Source organism: Gobius niger (assembly GCF_951799975.1).
Source record: "Gobius niger genome assembly, chromosome: 2".
Taxonomy (NCBI): Eukaryota; Metazoa; Chordata; class Actinopteri; order Gobiiformes; family Gobiidae; genus Gobius; species Gobius niger.
This window is the reverse complement of record NC_136853.1, coordinates 46,508,983-46,528,522: the sequence shown is the minus strand read 5'-3', so window position 1 is coordinate 46,528,522 and position 19,540 is coordinate 46,508,983. Positions and strand designations below refer to the sequence as shown.

At 37.9% G+C, this 19,540-nt stretch overlaps 1 protein-coding gene across 1 annotated transcript in view; it reads left to right on the top strand.

Annotated features, from left to right (window-relative positions):
* Nucleotides 1–19,540, top strand: part of wnk1b (WNK lysine deficient protein kinase 1b) — a gene marked incomplete at both ends in the record, with an annotated part of 239,842 nt that overhangs the window by 205,368 nt on the left and 14,934 nt on the right. Inside the window, one exon of the mRNA XM_079551457.1 lies at nucleotides 15,296–15,370. Within this exon, the coding sequence (XP_079407583.1) occupies nucleotides 15,296–15,370 (75 nt within the window). The remainder of the gene's footprint in view (nucleotides 1–15,295; nucleotides 15,371–19,540) is intronic.

Here is a 19,540-nt window from a genome sequence, read left to right as displayed (position 1 = left end):
AAAAAATGACAAAAAAAAATGACAAAAAATGACAAAAAATGTCCAAAAAAAATGACAAAAAAAATGACTAAATAAATGACTAAAAATAACAAAAAATAACAAAAAATGAAAAAAATGAAAAAAATGACTAAAAATAACAAAAAATGACAAAAAAATGACCGAAAAAAATGACCGGAAAAAATGACAAAAAATGACAAAAAATGACAAAAAAAATGACTAAAAAAATGACTAAAAATAACAAAAAATAACAAAAAATGAAAAAAATGACAAAAAAAATGATAAAAAAAATGACTAAAAATAACAAAAAAATTACAAAAAATTACAAAAAATTACAAAAAAAATAGCAAAAAAATTCTGTGCAGTAATCTTCACTTTACTGCGCGGATGCCAAATGACAAAAAAAATGACAAAAAAATAACAAAAAATAACAAAAAATGACAAAAAAATGACAAAAAAATGACAAAAAATAACAAAAAATGACAAAAAGAATGACTAAAAAATGACCAAAAATTACAAAAAAATTACAAAAAAAAAATGACCAAAAAAAAAGACAAAAAATGACTACAAATTTACCAATAAAATTACAAAAAAATTCCGCGCAGTAATCTTCACTTTACTGTGCGGATGCCAAACTACTCCTGGTATTATTACGCCTTACAATATAGTCCCCCCTTTTATCCGCTTAGAAAATCCACATTGTTTAATTGTGTGTAATTATACTTTGTAGTGGAACACTTCACGTAACCATATTTAAATAGGGAAAACGTGGAAGAGCTTGGTAGCTTCTATCTTGACCTGTTTTGGAGCTATAGAGGAGAGAGGGAGAGGCTAAATGCTAACGCCGTCTGCGCTGTGTTTACGTGACTGAAGATCAGACAGGTCCTAAAGAACTCGTCACAGCTCAGGTAAGAACATATCTCAGTATGTAAAAACGGTGGCCTGTTCCTTTAATATAAAGCGTCACTTATATTGTTTTTTGCACATTGTAATATTCCCATACATTTTGTAATGGTCTTGCGCTCACACTAATGTGGCTCAGATCTTTCCCTGATCCACAGAGCGCCTGATCATGACTCTTCAGGGGCATGAGACTTTGTGCATGTTCCTGTGATGTTTGCACTTTCTTTGGGGGCGAGTCGTTTGGGCTTTGATGCATCTTTGAGACGTGCCGTGGCTCTCGCTCTGGTTTGAATTGTGATTTATTTTCCTGTTATTAGTTAGCCCCGCCCCGTGTCTGCAGTGCGAGTGAGTGCAGTGAGTCCAGGAGGGGCAGACGTAGCTTTCTCTTGTGTTAGCACAGAGCTAAATGCATGCTAATGGAACTGGGCGTGATCGCATCGAACTTTAAGAGGACAATATAACAGGTACTGCTTATTTAGCTCTATGCTACTCGGTATTTTAAGTGTCATTAGCATTTTATTTATTTTTTTACTTTGAAATTGAAGGAGAGGTCAGGGGCGGACTGGCCATGTGTGCATTCTGGAAGAGCCTCTCACTTTACCTTACCCCCGAGCTTTACCCAAATCTAAAAGCTTAACCTCTTAACGCCCGACTGAACCGAGAGGATCTTTTTCCTCACGTCATCAGTTTGTTTTTCCATCATTTTTTTGTTGGATATTCAACTCATTTTTGTCACTTTTTTGTCATTTTTCGGTCAAATTTTTATCAAATTTTTGTCACTTTTTTCGACATTTTTGTGACATTTTTGCCACTTTTTCATAAATTTTTCGTCACTTTTTTTGTCAGACTTCTCTCACTTTTTTGTCACATTTTCATAATTGTTTTCGTCTCAGTTTTGTCATTTTTTTGTCATTTTTTTGTCTAATTTTTATAAATTTTTTGTCATTTTTTGTCTATTTTTTTGTCTATTTTTTGTCATTTTTGCCACTTTTTCATGAATTTTTTGTCATTTTTTGGTCTATTTTTTATCACTTTTTTGTCATTTTTTAGTCAATTTTTTATCAAATTTTTAACACTTTTTTGTCATTTTTTTGTCTATTTTTTATCAATTTTTTGTCATTTTTTGTCTATTTTTTGTCATTTTTGCCACTTTTTCATCAATTTTTTGTCTATTTTTTGTCATTGTTTTGTCAAGTTTTTATCAATTTTGTGTCATTTTTTTGTCACTTTTTTGTCATTTCTTTTGTCATTTTTTCCACTTTTTCATCAATTTTTCGTCACTTTTTTTGCCAAACTTTTCTCATTTTTTGTCACATCTTCATCATTGTTTTCATCTCAGTTCTGTCGCTATTTTCACACCTTTTTTCCAGAAGCTTTTAGATTTGGGCAAAGCCGAACTGGAGAAAATGCTCTTGGTTAAGGCGGGGGGTCAGAGGTTCACATGTGTATTTGTGGAAGTGTCACATTTACGATAATTTTACGTCCAGACTGACCAGAGTCCAGGGCTGGTTTTCAGTCCCGCCCCTGGGAGAAGCCGAACAGAACGCTCTTTTCAACGACTGTGTGTTTTGTGATGATTTTACTGCAATATTTTCCATTTCATTCCTTTTAAATTTAGATTTAAATGTGTTTTTAATCATATTGTGTTCGAACAAGACGACTGAGTAATTAATCAGGTACAAAACGTATGAGTGAAACTGAACTTTTGCTCATTTTGAAGTCTGTGCTCATTTTAGCAAAGACGGGAGAACACGGTGGTTTTGTGAAACACTGTGACCTCTCGTATGGATGTTTTGTTCCTAAATATTGCAATTAAGATGATTTGGCGATATGTTGTGCAGCCCTAAGATTTTGTTCATTTTCATGCTTTGTACATTTGCTTTTGTGTGTTATATTTTGAATAAGTTGGTCCATTCATTGAAACCCGATGTTTTTTATCCTTTAAATGTTCAGTTTTGATGTTAAAGTCTTGACTTCACCTTGAGCAGAATCCTCCTCTTGTTGTATTTTTGTTTTGTTTTACAGGTTGCATTCACGACAAAACATTCTGAGACTTGAGGGTCTGTGTCACAAAAATGATTTTCTTTAAACTATTTACATTTGATTTATTTGTGCCTGGACAACTGAGAGTTCGTGCCGTCTCAGGATCCGCCACCCAAGTATCAGTTTTGGTAACACTTTCTGTGTAGGTTGGTAATAATAAAGTCATTACACATGTAAGTACAAGATTTAATAAAGCTGTACAAATATATAGGTAGCATTAGTTATGTCAGTGTTTCCCAACCAGGGGTGCGGGGACCCCCTGGGGACCTAGCAGGGGGGACTTGGAGCTATTTCAGGTTGGGGGAAAAGGGGAACTGAACATCATTTTGAAGGAAAAGCGTTTTTTTTGCAGAAACAAATGTAGTTTTGGGAGAATTTTAGAAAAAGGATGTGAAAAATAATTTAAAAAATAACAAAAATATGACAAAAATGCGGCGACGTGACAAAAAGTTTCCGTCACTTTTGTAGGTCTCAGCTTTCAAATGAGGCGTCACATTGTTGCTCTCCAGTCGAGAAGCTTTTAGATTTGGGTAAAGCCCAGTATAAACAAACATGAATCTAAAAGGAATTCCGTGGAGTCTGGTGCACCACAAGGTTCAGTTTTGGGACCGTTATTATTTATTATTTATATGAATGATTTTGCTTCTGTTTCTACGACCGCCTTTCCCGCTCTTTTTGCTGATGATGCCAATCAAAACAAGAATAATAAAAAGTCGAACTGGGGAAAATGCACTCGTTAATGTTAAGGCAGAGGTTAACACTTAACTCCCACCTGAACGAGCACATTTTCTCCAGTTTGGCTTTACCCTAATCTAAAAGATTCTTGGGAAAAAAGCACCAAAAATGTGACAAAAATTCAACAAAAATGTGACAAAAATGTGACAAAAATGCAACAAAAATGTGACAAAAATGTGACAAAAATTCAACAAAAATGTGACAAAAATGCAACAAAAATGTGACAAAAATTCAACAAAAATTCAACAAAAATTAACAAAAATGTGACAAAAAATTAACAAAAATTCAACAAAAATTAACAAAAATGTGACAAAAAATTAACAAAAATTCAACAAAAATGTGACAAAAAGTTCAACAAAAATTCAACAAAAATGTGACAAAAAATGCAACAAAAATTCAACAAAAATTCAACAAAAATGTGACAAAAAATTCAACAAAAATTCAACAAAAATGTGACAAAAATGTGACAAAAATTAACAAAAATTTAACAAAAATTAACAAAAATGTGACAAAAAAAAATTCAAAAAAAATTCAAAAAATAAAATAAAAAATAAAAAATAAAACTTACAAAAGGTGACACAACACAGCAACATAGCGAGGAAAAATATCAGTTTTGTGGGTCTTAGCTTTCAAATGAGGTGTCACACAGCCAAAAGAGGACAGAATGCATTTGGTTTAGGCGGGGGGTCAGAGGTTAACACATGTATTTGTGGAAGTGTCACAGTTACGCTAATTTGGGCCCGGCTGGTCAGAGTCCAGGGCTGTTTTTCAGTCCCAGTCCGGCCCGTCCACCACCAGCCACTCACGCATCACAAAGAGGCCCCTCGGCCGCCATCCAAAAACATGGCCTCCTTCTCTCGAATGTGGTGAATGCAACCTGCCCTTTGATCGTGTCGCCGCTCGTTATACTCGTCATTTACTTTTGTGTGTGACCTTGTCTCCGTCCCAGTCCGCTGTGCTGCGCCGCCGCCGGTGCCGTAGCATGTCTGTCTGTGTTCCTCCTTCCTCCTACTCCCTGTCCCCCTCCTCATCCTCCACCACGGCCGCCCCGCCCCGCCCGAAGCCCTCCACCCCCCCTCCACGCCTGCCCTCCTCGCCCCTCGCCCGCACGCCCCCGTCGGCCGAGCGGGACACGTTCGCCGGGCGCCTCTCCAGAGCTCTGGAGACGGTGCTGCCCATGAGCCCGGCCGCCGCTCTGCCCCGGGGCAGGCAGCGGCGAGCCAGCCTGCCCGCCCTCTCCTCCACCCCCGTAAGGTCCCCGAGCTTCACCTCCGCCAAAGGAGTGTCGTGTGGAAGAGCTGGTTCCAACTGCGGAATTCAGAACAGCAGAGGTGGGAGAGTCGAGTCACATGACTTGACTCGAGTCGCAGTTTTCGGGACTTGAGACTTGAGAAAAATTCAACAAAAATGTGACAAAAATGTGACAAAAATGTGACAAAAATGTGACAAAAATTCGACAAAAATTCGACAAAAATTCGACAAAAACTCAACAAAAACTCAACAAAAAATGTGACAAAAATTCAACAAAAATGTGACAAAAATTCAACAAAAATTAGACAAAAATTCAACAAAAATGTGACAAAAATTCAACAAAAATGTGACAAAAACTCAACAAAAATGTGACAAAAATTCGACAAAAATGTGACAAAAATTCAACAAAAATGTGACAAAAACTCAACAAAAATGTGACAAAAATTCAACAAAAATGTGACAAAAACTCAACAAAAATGTGACAAAAATTCGACAAAAATTCGACAAAAATTCGACAAAAACTCGACAAAAATGTGAGAAAAATTCGACAAAAATTCAACAAAAATTCAACAAAAATTCAACAAAAATGTGAGAAAAATTCAACAAAAATGTGAGAAAAATTCTACAAAAACTCAACAAAAATGTGAGAAAAATTCAACAAAAATGTGAGAAAAATTCTACAAAAATTCAACAAAAATGTGACAAAAATTCAACAAAAATGTGACAAAAATTCAACAAAAATGTGAGAAAAATTCTACAAAAACTCAACAAAAATGTGACAAAAATTCAACAAAAATGTGACAAAAACTCAACAAAAATGTGACAAAAATTCAACAAAAATGTGACAAAAACTCAACAAAAATGTGACAAAAATTCAACAAAAATGTGACAAAAATGTGACAAAAATGTGACAAAAATGTGACAAAAATTCGACAAAAATTCGACAAAAATTCGACAAAAACTCAACAAAAACTCAACAAAAACTCAACAAAAAATGTGACAAAAATTCAACAAAAATGTGACAAAAATTCAACAAAAATTAGACAAAAATTCAACAAAAATGTGACAAAAATTCAACAAAAATGTGACAAAAACTCAACAAAAATGTGAGAAAAATTCGACAAAAATTCGACAAAAATTCGACAAAAATTCGACAAAAATTCGACAAAAACTCGACAAAAATGTGAGAAAAATTCGACAAAAATTCGACAAAAATGTGAGAAAAATTCAACAAAAATGTGACAAAAATTCAACAAAAATGTGAGAAAAATTCTACAAAAACTCAACAAAAATGTGACAAAAATTCAACAAAAATGTGACAAAAACTCAACAAAAATGTGACAAAAATTCAACAAAAATGTGACAAAAATTCAACAAAAATGTGACAAAAATTCAACAAAAATGTGACAAAAATTCAACAAAAATGTGACAAAAATTCAACAAAAATGTGACAAAAACTCAACAAAAATGTGACAAAAATTCAACAAAGATGTGACAAAAACTAGAACAAGAACTCCTCCTGGTATTATTACGCCTTACAATATAGTCCCCCCTTTTATCCGCTTAGAAAATCCACATTGTTTAATTGTGTGTAATTATACTTTTATCGACCAAAGCTCCAAAAAGACTTGACTTGACTTGCTGTTTGTGACTCGAGACTTGACTTGGACTTGAGGCCAATGACTCTCAGTGACTTTATAGTTTTTATTTATTTGAGTGAAACTGTCGAAAGATCAGGATTCATTTTGTAAAAGCGGCGCATCTTTGTTTACATTATGGTGATTATCCTCATGCGTGTTCGGTTTCCAGACACAGGCGTCTAATCAATAATAATAATAATAATACATTTTATTTGTATTGAACTTTACATATGAAGAACACATCTCAAAGTGCTACAATTGACACAAAAACAAACAAAACAGAAACAGACAGAACATATCAATAGTAAAAACACGAGGAATATTATCAGTTAAAAACACAAAATAACACACTAAGAATAAGCCGCACAAAATAAGTGGGTCTTAAGTTTATTTTTAAAAACCTCAATAGACTGTGGTACAGCGCGAAAAGGCAGGAGGAAATATTTCTTTGGATGCATTAAGAGTTTTGTAAAGACAGTGAAGAGGAGGAGATTTACGGACAGGAAACGTTTGAAACAATGGGCTGGACCTACAGCGCAGACGGAGCCTCCAGAACCACCATGTCAGAGCTGATTCATCTACAGGAATCTTGGGGCTTTTCCATGTTTTAATTCGTTCACACAAAGTTTACAGCATTTAGAGGTTATTTTACACATCCACCACAGCCCAGTGACAGCGGGACTGAAGGGAATCTACTTTGAGCAGGGGCGAATCCGAGTATACAGGGGCTGGGGCAGCACAGGGGAACCACTGACAGAAAAACTGCCATCCATCCATCCATTATCTTCCACTTGTCCGTTTCCGGGTCGTGGAGCTGCCCAGATCACACTGCACCAGCCCCTTATGGCGCCCCCTGCAGGTGGGGGGTCCACAGAAGGACGGCCTCACGATTATCCGGGCCTGTCGGTCTCTCATAAGGAGCTTTTGAACCGCTCTTCATCTGACCCGTCACCTATAGGACCTGTTTGCCCTGGGAGACCCTACCAGGGGCACGAAGCCCCCGACAACAGAGCTCCAGGATCATTCGAGTGATCGATTATTCAAACGATTATTTGTTGCCTTTAAAAAAATCCATCAAAAAAGTGACAAAAATCCAGCAAAAAAGTGACAAAAATCCTTTAAAAAAGTGACAAAAATCCATAAAAAAAAGTGACAAAAATCCAGCAAAAAAAATTACAAAAATCCATCAAAAAAAAAGACAAAAATCCATAAAAAAGTGACAAAAATCCATAAAGAAGTGACAAAAATCCATAAAAAAGTGACAAAAATCCAGCAAAAAAAATGACAAAAATCCATCAAAAAAAAGACAAAAATCCATAAAAAAGTGACAAAAATCCATAAAAAAGTGACAAAAATCCAGCAAAAAAAATGACAAAAATCCAGCAAAAAAGTGACAAAAATCCATAAAAAAGTGACAAAAATCCATAAAAAAGTGACAAAAATCCATTAAAAAAAATGACAAAAATCCAGCAAAAAAAAGACAAAAATCCATAAAAAAAAGTGACAAAAATCCATCAAAAAAGTGACAAAAATCCCAAAATTTAAAATTTAAAAAATTGTTTAAAAAAAAGAAAAAAAAAATACATTTTTTTTTTTTTTTTTAATTGGAAAAAAAAAAAAAATCGATTTTTTGCGATTATGCTAATTTTGTAATCGTTTACTGTTGTAATCGAAATCGTAATCGAATTTCGATTAATTGCACAGCCCTACCCTCCACCACGTTAAGGTGGCGGTTCCAGGAGGGGAGAAAAAACGCCTTATTTTATATTTATATTTCACACTACAAGAAAAAGCAGCTCATGTCTGAAAAACCAACCAAAAAACAATCCAAATCCATGAGATTGATTGATGAGTTTGATTTTAGCCTAAATTTTTAAAATCGCTGTATCTTGAGAAAGCACTTGTTATTTTCAAGATTAAACACATTTTGAAAAGTCGACACGCTGGCGTTTGTGACTTGACTTGACTTGACTTGACTTGACCCCATGACCGATTGACTTGGACTCTCTCGGGACCTGGACCTTCACGACTTGGACTTGGACTCGAGACTTGCCTTTAGTGACTCACTCCCACCTCTGCAGAAAAGCCTCACAGCGTTTACTGCAGCTTTACAAAATGGCCTCCACTAATAATGGCGAGACTGAACCTTAACGTAGCTTCACAGGATCGTTCTGCTGTTCCAAACACGTCATATATAAAACACATGATTTGATGCATCATTCTCGTGTTTTAACGAGCTCTGTTTTTATCTTTTTTGTTGACGTTGATCTAAAAGAACAGGAATTACTTCAGAGCCTTAAGAGTTTTAAGTGAACTGGACCTGATGAAAGGACAAGGGGTGGTTCTAGTGGCACAAATATCTCCATGAAGCTCTGATGGAGAACTTAAAGGAACAGGCCAGCGTTTTTCCACACTGAGATATGTTCTTACCTGAGCTGTGACGAGTTCTTTAGGACCTGTCTGATCTTCAGTCACGTAAACACAGCGCAGACGGCGTTAGCATTTAGCCTCTCCCTCTCTCCTCTATAGCTCCAAAACAGGTCAAGATAGAAGCTACCAAGCTCTTCCACGGAGTTGTTCGAAATCCGCGCAGTAATCTTCACTTTACTGTGCGGATGCCGAACTACTCCTGGTATTATTACGCCTTACAATATAGTTCCCCCTTTTATCCGCTTAGAAAATCCACATTGTTTAATTGTGTGTAATTAACAAAAATGTGACAAAAATTCAACAAAAATGTGACAAAAATTCGACAAAAATGTGAGAAAAATTCAACAAAAATGTGACAAAAATTCGACAAAAATTCGACAAAAAATCAACAAAAATTCAACAAAAATTCAACAAAAATGTGACAAAAATTCAACAAAAATTAGACAAAAATTCAACAAAAATATGAGAAAAATTCAACAAAAAATGTGACAAAAATTCAACAAAAATGTGACAAAAACTCAACAAAAATGTGACAAAAATGTGACAAAAATGTGACAAAAACTCAACAAAAATTCGACAAAAACTCAACAAAAATGTGACAAAAATGTGACAAAAATGTGACAAAAACTCAACAAAAATGTGGCAAAAATTAGACAAAAATTTGACAAAAATTCGACAAAAACTCAACAAAAATTCAACAAAAATGTGACAAAAATTAGACAAAAACTCAACAAAACAAATTACAAAAACTAGAACAAGAACTCCTCCTGGTATTATTACGCCTTACAATATAGTCCCCCCTTTTATCCGCTTAGAAAACCCACATTGTTTAATTGTGTGTAATTATACTTTGTAGTGGAACACTTCACGTAACCATATTTAAATAGGGGAAACGTGGAAGAGCTTGGTAGCTTCTATCTCGACCTGTTTTGGAGCTATAGAGGAGAGAGGGAGAGGCTAAATGCTAACGCCGTCTGCGCTGTGTTTACGTGACTGAAGATCAGACAGGTCCTAAAGAACTCGTCACAGCTCAGGTAAGAACATATCTCAGTGTGGAAAAACGCTGGCCTGTTCCTTTAATACAGAAGCTGCAGTTACACGTATGACCTGAGGTGGCAGTTGTGAGTATAAAATGGAGCCATTATTTTTGGAGGGCACTGATAAAGCGTTTACCGCAGCTCTGTCAATAACATTATGATGCTTTTAATGCAGTTTTTCTTAAGACCAGCAGACAAACATAGTGTATTGAATATACATTAGTTGTTTGTCTCCTTTTAACCCCGTGTGAGCTGAGATCATGATGTCGAGTGGAGGTTCAGCCCATATCTGGCCCTTTGCTTCCCTAACTCCCCTGTGTGTGACCGTCTCTCTGTGCTTTTGTTCACCATCCTCATTCTCAGATTCCTCTTGATGCTCTTTCAGCTCCTCTGTTATGGAGAACTCTCTGTGTTTTTGCTTTGAGCTCCTCCTCTCCCTCTGTCATGGAGAACTCTCTGTGTTTCTGAGCACCTCCTCTCCCTCTGTTATGGAGAACTCTCTGTGTTTCTGAGCACCTCCTCTCCCTCTGTTATGAAGAACTCTCTGTGTTTCTGAGCACCTCCTCTCCCTCTGATCTGGGCCTGTACTCTGGGTCTCTCTGTCTCTGTCTGATTCTTGAATTGTATTCCACCACAGCAGCACACAATGCCCCACCCGTTCAACGGCGGAGCAGCGGGAGCCGTGCCGGCGCTCCCCGACCCCCCCATGTTCTTCCCCTCCATCCCGGAGCGGCCGGTCTCCTTCTCCCCCCCGCCCAACGGCCCCCCTAAGGGCTTCAACAACCAGCGGCGCAAGAGCACGTCCGTCCTGGAGGCCCACACCCGACACTTCCAGCCGGCCTACCCTCGCTACGGCAGCAGCCTGCACCCCTTCTCCGGGCTGGAGGGGGTGGAGATGCCGCCGCTCTACATGGTCAACCCCGGCTTCGCGGCGGCTGCTCAGAGACTGGGGGTGGGCGAGCCTCTGCATCTCCCGGGACAGTCCGACCCCAGTCTGTACGGGATGAGAGACATGAGGGCGGAGCATGAGGAGGCCGTGAGGAGGCTGAGTCTGAACCAGGCCGCCTTATTGGACCATTTTGAGGCCATGGCGTACGGAGGCTACCCCATGACGGCCCACCAGCTGGGCTTGAGTTTCCATCAGCAGAGGCAGGCCGCCGCCGCCGCCGCCGCTGCTAGTCTGGGCTATGATCCTGTGCCCCCCCAGCCCGGCTTCTTACACGCTCACCTGATGCAGAGGATGAGCGCCCACAGCCCCATCCCCTCTCAGTTATCTTCGATGGGAGCGTCCAGTGGGGGCTCGGTGTCCTCTGAGGCCTGCTACCCCCCTGCACCACATGCTGCTCCTCCAGCGCTGACCGAGCCCTCCTCCTCCAGCGTGTTTGACTTCCATCTGGCGGCGGCGGCGGCGGCGGCAGCAGGAGACCCGGCTCTGCTGGCGTCCCGGCTGTTCCGGGTGAGGCGCAGTTCCATGGACCTGCCTCTAGAGGACAGTGCTGGCTCTGGAGGCTCAGGATCGTACAGCCGCCTGCAGCCCGTCACAGAGGAGCTGTACTCTTTTGTAAGTCCTGAGCTCCCTCTGCCCCCAGGGAGCCTGCTCCTGCATCACACTGGCGTCCCACTGAAGGATCACAGCCCTGAACCCTCCAGCGACTCCCTCACCTCCTCTGACGCCGGGGAGTTCCAGTCTCCGCCTCCACAGACGCTCGCCTCCTTTGACCCGTCGTCAGCTCAGTCCATCCCTCACTCCTCCGCCTCATACGACGCTTCAGCTCCAGCGCTGCCCATCGACCCCCAGGCTCACCCGCCCTCCATGCAGAGCTTCCTCCCTCCCACCCCCACGACCGAGCTGCGTCCGTGCGGGGCGTCCTGCTCTCAGCTGGAGACGCTGATGCAGAGCACGTGGGCCCGGCACGGAGGAGTGGTGCCTGCCCAGCCTGACATGACCTACCACGAGTCTGTGCTGGCAATGCAGGCCAACAATACCCCCATGGTACTAGTATAGCCCCCCAGGTATCCAGCGACCCTGGGTCACATGAACAAAGACACACGTCAGCCACATTAGACGCTCCTGAAAGCAGTGGTTCTCAACCTTTTGGAGACACGACCCCCATTTTAACAGTAACAGGGAGTCGTGACCCCCGCTCAGGTCACACCGTGAGAAATAGAAATAGTAGCCGACATAATTCTTAACCCCTTAACCCCCGCCTGAACCGAGAGGAACTTTTTGTCATTTTTTGTCACATTTTTGTCATTTTTTTGTCACATTTTTGTCATTTTTTTTATCACATTTTTGTCATTTTTTTGTCACATTTTTGTCATTTTTTTTTATCACATTTTTGTCATTTTTTATCACATTTTTGTCATTTTTTTGTCACATTTTTGCCATTTTTTTGTCACATTTTTGTCATTTTTTTATCACATTTTTGTCATTTTTTCATCACATTTTTGCCATTTTTTTGTCACATTTTTGCCATTTTTTTGTCACATTTTTGTCATTTTTTAGTCACATTTTTGTAATTTTTTTGTCGCATTTTTGTCATTTTTTTGTCACATTTTTGTCACATTTTCATCACATTTTTGTCATTTTTTTGTCACATTTTTGTCACATTTTCATCACATTTTTGTCATTTTTTTGTCACATTTTTGTCATTTTTTTGTCGCATTTTTGTCATTTTTTTGTCACATTTTTGTCATTTTTTTGTCACATTTTTGTCACATTTTTGTCACATTTTTGTCATTTTTTGTCGCATTTTTGTCATTTTTTTATCGCATTTTTGCCTTTTTTTGTCACATTTTTGTCAATTTTTTGTCACTTTTTTGGCTAAAATGAAATTCATCAAACTACAAACAAATAATGTCACTCTGGTAAAAGAACACACACATGCTACAACAAAATATCAGATTATTATCAGCTAATGAAAATATGGCTATTTTATATAATAGATCTGGCGCCCCCCCCCCCCAAATTTGTCTCGCGACCCCAGGTTGAGAACCACTGCCTTAAAGTAAAGAGAATGTTTCCATTGAGCTCATTCTTGCTCGTGTTAAAGTGAAGTCTGAAGTAGTTTGACCCAGGGTCGTGTTAGTATCTCCTGTTACTGTGAACCAACCCAGGCCCCGGCTACTGCTTTTGTGATTTTTAACCCTCCCAAACCTTTTTGTTTAAAGTGTAGGTTTCAAAGACTGCTGTTGTTCAGACTTGCTCACGTTAGCGACATATTAGCTCCACACTAGATACATGAAACCAGAACTGAGCATCATTCAGACACAGAGGCAGTCTTTGAGGCCAGCTCTACATGTGTATCATTTGTGTCCTAAACCCTGACTTAGTTCCATATGTTTTCAGTAAGTAGTATTTTGTGTGTATGTTCATATACTTGTATATGATAGATGTGTTTGTGCAGGTATACTGTACGCGCAGTATACCGGACATGGGACTCATTCAAATCCAAAGTCTCTTCAAAGTCACAAAATAAGACACATTATCTGCAGAGAAATCCCATCTCGGCTGCTCCAGTTCTGACTGTGAGACTTTGCGGGTTTGAATGGACAAACACAAAACATACAACAAAAGTAAACTGTGTTCGGACAGTTTCTGAAGTGTAACCGCGCTGATTCAAATGTTTTGTTTTTCTGTTGTATTTCTGTGATGTCGTATCGAAATTTAGTTCCTCTTTGACAGTTTTGTTTTGTAGCGCAGAATCGAGCTTCAAAGGTCACGATAACAGCTCTGTGTCGACTTTGAAGCAGCTCCTCCAGATCCTCCATTCGTGTCTTTGTGTTTGTCTCGTATACATGTTCCTACATGTATCGACGCGTCACTCCTCGTTTTATTAGTTACACTTTAATGTTGTCATTTTTTGTCACTTTTTTGTCATTTTTTTGTCACATTTTTGTCATTTTTTTATCACATTTTTGTCATTTTTTTATCACATTTTAGTCATTTTTTTTATCACATTTTTGTTATTTTTTTCATCACATTTTTGTCATTTTTTTATCACATTTTTGTCATTTTTTTATCACTTTTTTGTCATTTTTTATCACATTTTTGTCATTTTTTTAATCACATTTTTGTTATTTTTTATCACATTTTTGTCATTTTTTTCATCATATTTTTGTCATTTTTTATCACATTTTTGTCATTTTTTTATCACATTTTTGTCATTTTTTTATCACATTTTTGTCATTTTTTTATCACATTTTTGTCATTTTTTTTATCACATTTTTGTCATTTTTTTATCACATTTTTGTCATTTTTTTATCACATTTTTGTCATTTTTTTATCACATTTTTGTCATTTTTTTATCACATTTTTGTCATTTTTTTATCACATTTTTGTCATTTTTTTATCACATTTTTGTCATTTTTTTATCACATTTTTGTCATTTTTTTTATCACATTTTTGTCATTTTTTTATCACATTTTTGTCATTTTTTTTATCACATTTTTGTCATTTTTTTATCACATTTTTGTCATTTTTTTATCACATTTTTGTCATTTTTTTATCACATTTTTGTCATTTTTTTATCACATATTTGTCATTTTTTTATCACATTTTTGTCATTTTTTTATCACATTTTTGTCATTTTTTTATCACATTTTTGTCATTTTTTTATCACATTTTTGTCATTTTTTTATCACATTTTTGTCATTTTTTTATCACATTTTTGTCATTTTTTTATCACATTTTTGTCATTTTTTTATCACATTTTTGTCATTTTTTTGTCACATTTTTGTCATTTTTTTATCACATTTTTGTCATTTTTTTATCACATTTTTGTCATTTTTTTATCACATTTTTGTCATTTTTTTATCACATTTTTGTCATTTTTTTTATCACATTTTTGTTATTTTTTTATTATTAGTTACACTTAAATGTATTCATTTATTGGGTATTTTCTTTCGCAAAAGCTTCAACAGAAGTTTATAATATTATTCCAGTTGTTGCCTTCTTTTTAATTGAAACATACATGACGCTGAGCTGCATGAACCCCCCCAGCGCTGCCCCCGTCCTCACCCCCTGCTGTGCACGTGTCATATGCAGACAGCAGGAGGGCATATGACAGAGCTGCATGAGTGCCTATACAACCAGTCCAACTGTCCCGGGACCGTGTGACTCTTTGTATTTCCACCCATGATTTGTTGCACAGTCTCTCCACGAATCACAGACTGATTGTGTTTTTCCCTCTTTCTTTTCTCTCTTTCTCTGTCTCTCTCTCTTCACAACATGTCTCTTGTGTCCACGTGTCCGTTTAGCAGCAGCTGTCCGCCGCGCAGCACGCCTCTGCACCCCCGAATCAGCCGCCTCCGCACGGGACGTCCCAGCAGCAGGTAACGGAAACATCATACTGCCTTCACTTTAATGTAACTTTAATGTGACTTAAGAAACATGCGCCCCTTTTGTGTATAATTTGCTTTCCTTTTCTTATTCCTTGGCTGTGATCACCACTTCTTCCAGCTGTCGGTGTTTAAAGGGAGCTCTGTTTTTGTCTTAAAGGGAATGTACCAGTTTTTGTTGTTGTTTTTTTGTAGCAGAATATTGCATTCACAGACATTTGTGGAAAATACAGAGATGGAGAAACTATTTGAAGGACCTGTATTATACTCTACACCAGTGGTTCTCAACCTGGGGGTCGCGAGACAAATTTGGGGGGGGTCGCCAGATCATTTAGATAAAATAGACATGTTTTCATTAGCTGATAATAATGTGATATTTTGTTGTGATAAAAATGTGACAAAAAAATGACAAAAATGTGACAAAAATGTGAAAAAAATGTGACCAAAAAATGACAAAAAATGACAGAAAATGACAAAAAATGACAAAAAAATGACAAAAAATGACAAAAAATGACAAAAATGTGACAAAAAAATGACAAAAATGTGATAAAAATGTGACAAAAAAATGACAAAAAATGACAAAAAAAAATACAAAAAATGACAAAAATGTGACAAAAAAATGACAAAAATGTGATAAAAATGTGACAAAAAATGACAAAAAATGACAAAAAAATGACAAAAAATGACAAAAAAATGACAAAAAATGACAAAAAAATGACAAAAAATGACAAAAAATGACAAAAATGTGACAAAAATGTGACAAAAAAATGACAAAAAAATGACAAAAAATGACAAAAAATGACAAAAAATTGACAAAAAAATGACAAAAATGTGACCAAAAAATGACAAAAAATGACAAAAAAAATGACAAAAATGTGACAAAAAAATGACAAAAATGTGACAAAAATGTGACAAAAATGTGACCAAAATGTGACCAAAAAATGACAAAAAATGACAAAAAAATGACAAAAAATGACAAAAATGTGACAAAAAAATGACAAAAATGTGACAAAATTTACAAAAAGTTCCTCTCGGTTCAGGCGGGGGTTAAGAGGTTAAGAATTATGTCGGCGACTATTTCTATTTCCCACGGTGTGACCCGAGCGGGGGTCACGAATCCCTTTTACTGTTAAAATGGGGGTCGTGGCTCCAAAAGGTTGAGAACCGCTGCTCTACACTACTTTACAGCCCACAGCTTGATCTTTTTTGTAGTATAAAGTAAAATAACGTGTAGTGCTTGTTTGTAATGATTTGATAAAGAGCAGTTATAGTTCAGGCCAGCAGAGAGCGCACTTCCTGGTTTCTGCAACAGTGACGAGCAAAGTAAAAGTTTCCAAACAGATACTTTATATACAGTTTATATTCTAAACATGCTAATCAGCGCGAGGAAGACAGTTTATATGATCAGAACCAGTTTGATGAAGGAGCTCAAAGGAACAACATGGAAATCTCCACCCTTAACTTAAAGGTATGTTTCTGATGAGGGTTTAACATTTTAAAGGTGCATTGTGGAACTTTTTTGGAAGGAAAACAAAGTGTTGGTGTGTATTTAACCCAGCAGCTGTGTGGACTCACCAGGATCAGATGTTTAGGGTTTTTCTGGTGGGTTTTCTGAATGGAATGTTTGTGTAACCATGGAGACGGTTCCCAGAGCAGAGACCTTTAAGAGAGTTGATCCTGGAGCGCATTAGAGGCCACTCCCACAGCTGCTGGGTCACCACAAGATCAAATACACACTAAACTCATGTTTCTTTTCACATAAAGAATAACCCATCATGCACCTTAAACACTGCTAAAACTTCAGTAAAGTTTTTGCATGATATCGGCCCTTTAAGTTTGTGAACAAAGAAGGAGCATGTTGTGCACTTGACCGCGCTGGTAGAGGTCAATCATTCAATCAATCAAAGTTTATTTCTATAGCACCTTACAACAACACAAGGAAGACCAAAGTGCTTCACAGAAAGATGAAACAATATTAAAAAATCAATCAATCAAATAAGTGCGATCTAAGTCTTAAAGGAACAGGCCACCGTTTTTACATACTGAGATATGTTCATACCTAACCTTAGCCGAGTTAATATATCCCCGTCTGGTCTTTGTCCGTGCGCTCACACATACGCAGCCTCTCCCACATGTCACATAGCTCCAAAAAAGCTCACGATAGAAGCTACCAAGCTCTTCCACGTGTTCCCTATTTAAATAAAGTTACGTGAAGTGTTTTCATGCGAAGTATATTTACACAGAAATGTAACATGTCGATTTTATAAGCAAATAAAAAGGGGAACTATATTGTGAGGCGTAATGATACGAGGAGCAAAACGTCTGCGCAGTAACTCCTAAAGGTTATTGACGGAAGTGAGCGGGGAAGTCTTTAGGAGTTACTGCGCGGACGCTGTGCTCCTCGTATCATTACGCCTCACAATATAGTCCCCCTTTTTATTTGCTTATAAAATCGACATGTTACATTTCTGTGTAAATATACTTTGCATGAAAACACTTCCTTTAAACACTATTCCTTTAAAAGCTAGTTTAAAAAGATGTGTCTTTAATCTAGACTTAAAGGATCTAGACTTAGAGGTAATAGTATTAAGAGTAGCATTACTTTAAAATAGTACATTTTCAATCTTTACTCAAGTAGAAGTAAAAAGTAGTGTCCCAAAAAAGCGCTCGTGCTTCACAGTTAGAAGGTCCCGGGTTCGATTCCGGGGCCTTCCTGGTGGAGTTTGCATGTTCTCCCCGTGTCTGCGTAGGTTCCTCCAGGTGCTCCAGTAAAAACAGGTGAATCCTCCAGCCAGGTGTTTCTGACCATCAGCCTGGCTCCACATCTGGAGATGTGTCCCCGAGCGCAGCACCGCTCCTTACGGGTCGCCCAGCGGCATCGAAGGATGAGTCAAATGCACAGGACAAGTTTCCCTACGGGGACGATAACCTTAAAGCAGCGCTAAGTAACTTGTTTACCTTAAAGAATCCTTCCCTCTGGGGGAAATACAAGTGTTTATGGGATGACTGGAGGGTCGTTCATCTCCTCTGGTGTCTCTGGCCAGAAAACCACAATTCCAACTTGACTGCCACCAATACACACAAATAGAATCACGAAGAAGAAGCTAACAGGCTAACGGGCAAAGCTAACTGCGGGCTAACGTCACTTAAACAGTATTTACAGACAAGTTTGACTTAAAAAATTACTCCATTGTGTAATTGGATGTACGATATCCCTCTGTCCCTTTTCTGTCAGTGTAGGATTTACTCTCACGGACAATTAATGAGTAAAAAAACGCAACATGCTACGACGCCTCGTGGCCTCTAGGGGCGTGAGTTACTCAGCACTGCTTGAACCTTAAAGTGATAGTCTGTAAATTTCAATGTTTTACAAATTTAATAGATTGTGTTTTATTGACCGTCTGAATCTGAAATGTGAGGTAACATAAGTATTAATAAATAATTGTATTTTTTCAAAAGTCCCTCCCTTCGCTGATTTCAGACACTAATCAGAATAAACGGGACACCACTTTGACCAATGAGACGAGCTTTCCTGTGTTTGGTCCAATCAGGAAAGAAGGGGGAGGAGCTTGATTGTTTACTACTGAAAATTCTGTTCCTGCTCTGCTCATTTTGCAAACTAAGAAGTGCTTTCTGGTTAAAGAGGGGAGGAATTTGACTCTATCTCTCCTCACTTTGCAAACTTACGGACTATCACTTTAACTGTTGAAGTAATCCAACAAACAAAAACATCAATTATGTAAAAATCTCAACATTTCTAAAAAAATCTCCCTGAGATGTTGAAATTGGATATTGTGTTTTAATCTATTGTGACACAAAGTGATGATCACGGCCGCACTCACAACAAGCCGGTCCCAGGTTCACTTCCTGTTAGCAGCGTCCGTGTGGTTACAGGAGGAGGAGTCAGGCCTACAAAATGACTTAGGTTGAACTTCGTTTTCGTTCATTTATTTATTTAATATGGACATAGCAATTACATTGGACGAACCAGATGCATAGTTTAAAGTGTTATAGCACTTTAAACAATGCATTTTCAACTCCTGTCCATAGGGGGCTTTTAGGATTTAAAAATAAAACACAGTTACAATAAAACAGATGATTAAACTAGATAAGGCACATTCTACACATGTGAACACCTTTGGGCCGGTTTGAGCCACTGTTTAA